The 8,579-nt window shown below is 34.8% G+C and overlaps 1 protein-coding gene across 2 annotated transcripts in view; it reads right to left on the bottom strand.

Annotated features, from left to right (window-relative positions):
• Positions 1-2,381: 2,381 nt before the first annotated feature.
• Positions 2,382-8,579, bottom strand: part of ZNG1A (Zn regulated GTPase metalloprotein activator 1A) — a 43,870-nt gene continuing 37,672 nt past the window's right edge. Inside the window, exons 10-13 of one of the 2 annotated variants that reach the window (XM_007466765.1) lie at positions 5,876-5,944; positions 5,711-5,776; positions 3,460-3,589; positions 2,382-2,930 (exon numbers count right to left, since the gene is read on the bottom strand). In XM_007466765.1, coding sequence (XP_007466827.1) covers positions 2,824-2,930; positions 3,460-3,589; positions 5,711-5,776; positions 5,876-5,944 — 372 coding nt within the window. In that variant the 3' untranslated portion in view covers positions 2,382-2,823. The remainder of the gene's footprint in view (positions 2,931-3,459; positions 3,590-5,710; positions 5,777-5,875; positions 5,945-8,579) is intronic. The other variant, XM_007466764.1, reaches the window with a different exon arrangement.

Raw genomic sequence — 8,579 nt, 5'->3', positions numbered from 1 at the left:
TTTTTTAAAATGTCAATTTCCACCAAATTGTACTATAGACTGAATTCAATTCAGTTAAAATCCTAGCAGGCTTTTTGAAGAAACTGACAAGTTAATGATAAAATTTATATTGAAAACAAAAATACCTAAAATAGCTGTAACAACTCTGAAAAAGATAAACAAGATTGGAATATTTACACTACCTAATTTCAAAACTTACTCTAAGGCTAAAGTTATCAGGACAGTGTGGTAGTGCCATAAGGACAGACAAATGAAAATAATGTCCATGAACACACACACAGACACACACACACAGACACACACACACACACACACACACACACACCCCACATGATTTTCAGCAAAGGTGCAAAAAACTCATTCAAAGGGCAAAAGAGTTTTCAAGACATACGATGGAACAATTAACCTGAAATGGATCATGATGCTAAATGTTAAAAGCTAAAATTATTAAGTTCCTAAAAGAAAACATAGGAAAGATCTTTGTGACATTGGGATTATCAAAAAGTTCTAAAACAGCCCCACCCCACCAAAAACAAAAAAGCCACTTCTCCTCAAAGACGCTTTTCATGCCCACTCATTCTAAACTCAGTTTTGATTTTTATCAGCCTTCTTCAGGCACCTCGTATTTTCTCACTTATTTATATCCCTCCACTAGAATGTAAGCAATACAAACCTGGCTTTTAACCATCATGTGCAGTTTCAGCCCCAGCACTAATACTGGGCAAACCTGGAAGCTCTCAATGAATGTTTTTTTAAAGATATGTATTCTATGCTATACTATGAATTTCTGTCCAGCAGTTAAAGACATATTTATATACATTGTCACAGAAAGATCTAAGATTAATAGTTTTTTTTAAAGAGCAAACTGTATTATAATATGTAAAGAATGATTTTTTATTTAAAACACACATTATAAAAATCTTTCCTTGAGGATATTTATGGCAAGTTTGTAAGTTTTCCGAAGAAATTCCTTAAATGATAGCTTTATTATTGGAAAATAATTCACTTTGGGAAACAATGTAAACCATAATGTGTGCATAAGTGAAAAGAAACATCTAAAAGGATAGACATTAAACTGACAACACTGCTTACCCAGAAGTGACAGTGACTGAAGGAGAAAGGTCAGGAGAGACTGACTTCATCTGTAATGCTTGCGTTTTACAACACAAATGTAGTCATGCAATACTTTTGTAAAGAAAAATATTTAAAGATTAATACGTTATAAAGGAAAAAACCAAATATTTATCAGTTTAAAACAGATTTTTAAGAGTTTAGATTAATATTACTTCAAACATTTCTCCCACAACAGTACCATTAATTATAAGCCCTTTCTCATGGGCTAGAACAGATGAATCTAAATACTTATTATTTGCCAATGAACGTTATGAAGTATTATCATGACTACATTAATTATAAAACAAATTGAAATCATTAGTAAGGAGAAAACATTTATCTATGCTCTGTTGTGGGCCAGGAGCTGAGCTGGGTGCCTTACAAACCTATTTAACCCTCACAACAAGCTTGAATGTTTGATATTATCACTGTCCACTTTAAAGTAAGAAAACGAATCTCAGAGAAAATACTTTGCCCAAGATTATACAGCCAAGAAGCAGCAGAGCTGGAATTAAAGCCCTGGAATTAAAGATCTGACTCAAAAATCAGCTTACTTTCTATCGGGCAATTGGCTGCCACAAAATAAGCATATTCTCTCAACCACAAGTTAAGAGAATAGATTCAGGAGGCAGATGGATGAACACAGAGAAGTTATATTAAAAAGGTACAGAACACAGGGGACGGGAGATAGATAATCTAATCAATTAGCCTGCCTCCAACTACTGGAACCATTCAAGATACAGAGATGTAATTTTGACTTAAAATTCTGAAAAATTATTCCAAAAGCCATTCTGACAGCCTTCTGATATTTAACAACCATTAACTCTTCTTTAAATTCCATTTAATGCCTTTCTCTTACAATCTGAATATAGTTAAGCTGACCTGGCCTTTAGCAGGAAGAAGAGAAAAGTAATCCATTGTATACTTACACGCCTACCATTTATACAAAGATTGTTAAATTATCAAAAGTTAAATGCAGTTACATCTGAAGTTTTATACCTTGTCACTTTTTAGTTTATATTGAAAAATAAAGAAGTTAAAAAAAAAGATGAATTTAATACCAGTAGTAAAATCTACTTTAAAACTAAAATCTACTCTAAAATTAAAAGCTCTACAATTGAAATCTTCAAAATATATTACAAAGCGAATGGCTGAAGTTCCATTACACTGACTACCAGTAAGGCTTAGAATCTGACTAAGAATAAGAGAAAGTTTCAGTTAATTTCTTTGATTTAGGTTTCTTCCACTTATAAGTCTCTACCACTGTAAACCCTTTATTTCCTTGAATAAAAATGGTGACATTGTTTTTAAAAATTTTTGTTATTAACAATAAAATTACATCCACACAATCAGCTGAAGTTCTAAGGGAAAATGACAATGTTGAAGTAAGTTTTCCCATTATTATTATTATAACTTCCATGAGTGAGAAATTCAGCATATGTAAACTCCAAAGCCAATTCTGAAAGATATGTTTATGAATCATCTGTCCACAAAAAAAAGTCAGAGGACAGTGTATTTTATTATATGAATATCAAATGTTTTATAATACTGATTTACTATGTTGTATGTATTCTATAAAATAAATACTATTTTAAAGTTTACACTGGAATTCATAAGAGAAGTAATGCAAAGAATAGATGCTTGAAATACATCCAATAGGAAACTTATTCCCAATTTTATCATCCAGTCCTTTTGGTGATGCTTCTAGTGTTATGGACAAACTTGATCTTCTTTGAAATGTGTTGTCCACTGATTTTCTGTTTCAGTCACAGTAGCTATAAATAGTTGTTTAAGAATATCCTTATCTAAATTCCTTCCTGCAAACAGAACAAAACATGGTATGAGTATATGATGCTTATTAAAATGACACAGTTTACCTATCAAGTCCAGATCATTAAATGCTTCATGATCTTCAGAAATTTATAAAAACAACAGTAATTAATGATTTCTTCCTTAACTTTCTAATTAAGTCCCTTAGAACCAAGTTGGCATTTGGATTAATCACTTTTCTAAAATTATTTGAAGAAGAGTAAAAGGCTTAACAAGTTCTTATGATGTTATCTCATAATTAAGACAAATACCTTAACTACAAGCTTATTCAGATTTACAAAAGAGGTTCAGATTGGTTAGTACTGCTTACGTAGCACATTATATCCCTTTCTCCTCTCTCTCTCTCTCTCTCTCTTTTGCTTTAGAAATTTAACTGTCTATAAGGGAAAAGAATCTGAAAAAAATAGATATATATGTATGTATAACTGAATCACTTTGCTGTACACCTGAAAATAACACAACATTGTAGATCAACTATACTTCCATTTTAAAAAAAGTTAACTGTTTGTCACTTACCAATAAGGACCAATCGATTTGTTCTCTCACTGTCGTCTTCCCAGCTCACTGGTGTCTCCTCCAGATCATACAGCTCATGGACACCCTGGACAATCACTTGTTGTGGTTTGTCTTTGATCGACACCAGCCCCTGCTCAGAGGAGAATGAGCAATCAGCCACAGTTTTAATTTAAAAGCAGAAATCGAGCATCAATGTTAATGGATTAATTACTCCCATTTCTTTTTAAAATACAAACTCATAAAGGAGATGCTGTTAAAATTACTTAATTCCAGTTATTTGTGCATTAAAGAGTTTCCTAAATCCTCCAATTTTTAAAAAAGGCTTCTGCACACATATTTTAAAAACAATCCCTATTTCTAATGATGAAATTAATATATGTAATTAGGATGTTTATTCAGTGTTACCACAATGAAAACTGAAACAACCAAATGATAAAACATGTTATATCTCAAATTCTACCAATTATTCTACTTTTAAGGATTTTATACTTGTTTCACAGTTCTAGTGGGAAACTTTGAGAAGTTAAAGGATTTTGGTGATGATCTGTTTTTAAATGGGTTGTAATAAATGGAGTAGATAATGATGAAATAAAGGTAAAGAAAAACTATTATATTTATCTGAATAAAATTTATTTAACATTGCTTTGCAGAAATGAGGAACAAATTATCAGATGAACTGGCCTATGGGGATGAAATAATTTCTCTGAAAGAATGTTTGTTATATATATTTATTATAAAAATAATATATATATATTGAAAAATAGTAAGAGACAAACCACTGTCATTCCCACCACATAATTTTTGATGTATTCATGTATTTGGGGTACATGTTCTTCCAGTTTTCTTTTCTTGTGCAGAGTTTTGTTTTCTGCTTTTCAAATCTGAGTTTAAATATGTAACAACAAACTCCATGGAGAGAATTACCTAAGCATCAATTTTATACTTGTATAAAGACTTTGAAGTGTCAGCTGTTATTAGAGTTAACAGTTTAAACATGTTGATTATTTTCAGACTAGTATAATACTTTGTAACAGCAAAGAGAAGGAAGTCTATGAAGAGAAAGGCTGTGGTGCCTCAGATGTCCCAGCGTTGCTGTGATGAGAGGAAGGCCAAAAGAAGAACCAAGGAGGACAGGTGCAGAACAACTGTCATGCACGAAGGACAAAATCCAGACTGGGATGGTGCAAGATGAGCCACTGAACTCTATACAGAGGTCTCGTTGCTGCATTAGTATAAATGCCCAAATGGTTGCTTTTCTAGGTAATCACCCCCCATTCAGTACTAGGGGATAAAAGCAGTTACAGAATGAAATATGATCTTCCAATTAGGATCACAGAATGTAGATGGGGACACAGTCATAAAGAAGCAGCAGGATCTGGCTTAGTTCCTCTGCGGGGGAACGACTGGGGAATAGACTAGGATTCAGCTGTGCTGCTCTGCAGCACCAATCCCAGGTGGAACCAGCACAGGGAGTGAAGAAATCTAAACCAAAATAGTTTCCCAGTCACACTAGTGACCCTAGGAAGTCGGCTGCTAGCCAGAGAATCTAGCTACTAACAGTAATGATAATAAATAGTAATAATAAAACCTTATGCACACTTCTGGAAACACAGGAGTAGACACTCAAATGACTGTTGATTCGTTAAGCACACAGCCTAGAACCCACTGCTCCCTGGAAAAAACACCTTTTGTAACATAATACCCAAATATCAAGTAATATGAACGGATATCCAAACACAGAGCAAGAATTCTTCTAGTCCTCTGTAACACTGTCTCACAGTATAACAAATGTTTAGTGTCTGCTAAATTCAAGAAACATAAGGTTCAGCTGCAGCAAGATTTCTAATATTACTCTGTTAATGAAGCTCTCTTAGAAAAGTCAACACAAGAAAACTTGCCGTTTTCTCTGACTAACCAAGCTGTGTGCCAAGGGGAGGCGAGTTTTAACAAGTCAAGCTCATTAGCCAGATAACTGCTCAGAGCACCTGGCAGTAGACAGCAGGGGGTAACGTTTCAAAGCACACAGGTTATTTTAGCTGCAACACTCAATGAAGCTGTGCAAATACATCATGCTTTATGCAATGACTTCCAAAGCTTCTTTTCAGAAATGGAAATAAGGAAAAACGAAAACAGACAAAGGTTATTTGGACTGAAACTAGTCCTTGTGTTTAAGACTCAACTTGGTTTTGTGTAACAGCAAAGAAAGGGACTTTGTCCAAAAGTATAAAGCTGTTTAAGCTATGTACTGCACCTTTAGTCGTATGACCTCCATGCAGTCGTCATCCCTGTTTCTCACATTCTTTTCCCACAGAAGATTCTGTATCAAGTGACATATTTTAATAAGATCAACCACTGCTCATAGGAACTACATAGCAAAACAATTGATAAATCATTAATCAGTTAAAATTGCATTCACCTGAATATAGACATTTAGACTTTCTTCCTTTGCATTTCCTGGTACTTCGAATGTGACTGTAACAATACTCTGTAAATCAAGAGACAGTCAATAATGATTTTTTTATAGTAATGTCAAAATATTTTTTTAAATCACAAGCTTTAAGATGAAAAGTAAGGAAACATTCATGGGCATTTGTGTTGCCTTAACAACTATATTAGGTATATCTTTTTCACTATATTTGCTGATTTTTGGTATCAGCAACTCCATGTTCTATATTCTGCAGAGTTAGTCAATGGCTTAGTATTTACACAGAGAAACTCTTATGAAATGATACTCATTGTTTAATTCATTCTTTACAAGATTCTCAGCACTAAGAGGGAGGGTAATATAGAGAGCGTATCAACTATGTACTGGACAAGGTACTTTTGCCTGGGTCACTTTATTTCATCTTTTCATTTACTCATGACAACAATCCTGTGGATTAAAGAGAATTAATTCCATTTTATAAATTGGGGAAGATGCGGCTCAGAAAAAATAAACTACCCAGAGCAAGGAATAAAACTCAAATGCAAACATTTTCTGGGAAAAATAAACATAAATTAAAAGATTCAGTTTCTCACTGACCAAACATGTACCAAGGGAAGAAGAGTTCCTAGAGATGAGAATGATAATATAATGTCATCTTTGGTTTTAGAAGGTTGACATCAACATTTATAGAATGTTAACTCTGAGATTTATTTTTCCTCCTGAGCTTGATAAACATCTCACTGTCTACTCTAAGGAATCAGAAGCTTAAGATTTCCTCTAGCTGAGCACATAATTAAAATCCAAACCTCCGTTTGCCACAGTAACCCAAAATTTCAAAATTAATGATAAAAATACACAAGGGATAAGCATAACACAATAAAAGCACAAACACCACCTTAGATAATAACATGCTCAAACCAAGCTTTAAAACAGGCAGGACGAACACACTAATGCACAGCTTTGCATAACTGTCTAGAACCACATATCTTAACAAATAATACTTAAAAATCCATACCAAAATGTATGGCAAGTCATACAGCTATCAAAATATACAGCAAAAGGTTGCCAAATGAAACATAATTTGTCAGTTTCAAAAGACAGTAGTAATTCAACTTTCAAAAATGCTTAAAATGTATTTTATTCAAGTTGGATAACTTGGCTTTTAATGTTGGGAATGTCTCAGTATAGGACTCAATATTGTCTTATTCTTAGCTTAAAGAATTTTGTATCAGGAACGATTTTTGCTTTTGGCAAGTTAGAGATATGACAATATCTCTAAGGGGTACAATTAACTCCAATGTGAAATTTTAAAAATGGTTTTAAAAACCTCAAGGAGGGAGAGATACTTTTAGAACTAGATGTTTTTCTGTACCAATAAACTCTTCTCATATTAGATAAACCCTAAAGAAGATGAAACCCATAAATGCCCGGTGCAGAAGATAAGGGTCACAACGCATAGTTCACAACTGGCTCTACTAATAAGTATACATAGAATGCCACCTGGGTTTCCTCATCTACCTTACCACCTTCCAAACCCAGGTCCTCTTTATCAGGATGACCAAGAAATCCATGAAAAATAGAGAAATGCATTAAACATCACTCAGTGATAAAACTGTAATGACATACATCGTATGTCCTAGGTATTACCCATTTCAGACTTCTTTTTTTTTTTTTTTTTTTTGCGATATGTGGGCCTCTCACTGTCGTGGCCTTTCCCGTTGCCGGAAGCGCAAGCTCAGCGGCCATGGCTCACGGGCCCAGCCGCCCCGCGGCATGCGGGATCCTCCCAGACCGGGGCACGAACCCGTATCCCCTGCATCGGCAGGCGGACTCTCAACCACTGCGCCACCAGGGAGGCCCCAGACTTCTTTTTGAACGTAAAAAATTTTTATTTTGAACCTAAAATTAACTCTCCTTTCCCCAGACACAGAAAGAAGCAGAAACCTGAGGCAATAATTCAGAAAACTGAAGCAAAATAAGGTACTGCCCCCAAAATAAAATTTAGGAATAACTCCCAAATTTTTGTAGTTTGGTGTGTTTTTTCTTTAACCTACCAGGTTATTTCCCTCAGTTTTCTACTCTTTTACAAACAATACCTAATATGCAATAATTTCTATATATTTTCTCATCTGGAAAACTAAGCCCACTAACATGCTTAAACACAAAACCTCTGTCGCCACACTCCACTCCTCTGCTCCTCTTACCCTGTATCACCTCTGCTGTGATATCCTGCCATCAGGTACATAGCTAAATATTTGGTGTTTTCATCCAAATCAGTTTACCTTCTAAATTTCCCTATTTCTAGGTTCCTCTTGTCAATCTAGGCTTGTTTCCCATCACTTCTCTCTTTCCTTACTGCTCACCATCAGTTACTTAGGCTATTCATGCAAGCCTACCTGTGCTCGTTTTATACCATTTCCATTCTCACTGTAACCAGCATGGATCAGGCCCTAATCACAGGGTATCTGGACTTCTGCAATATCTTCCTGCTTGGTCTCCTGACTCCACACTCCAATCCAGCTCACCGGACACTGTCCAATAGCAGAGCATGAGTTCTCCTTGTCTGGCAAATCAAAGCCTAATACCTTAGGTCAGGATTCCAATACCAAGCATTCATCAGGACTTCTGCACTAGAATACTGCTCTTCTAGAGCACTGTCACTTTCCACTTTTAAAGATCTGGATTGCTCTTTCCC

The sequence above is a fragment of the Lipotes vexillifer genome, unplaced genomic scaffold (assembly GCF_000442215.2).
Source record: "Lipotes vexillifer unplaced genomic scaffold, Lipotes_vexillifer_v1.1 scaffold948, whole genome shotgun sequence".
Lineage (NCBI taxonomy): Eukaryota > Metazoa > Chordata > Mammalia > Artiodactyla > Lipotidae > Lipotes > Lipotes vexillifer.
This window is presented reverse-complemented; position numbering and strand designations above follow the sequence as displayed.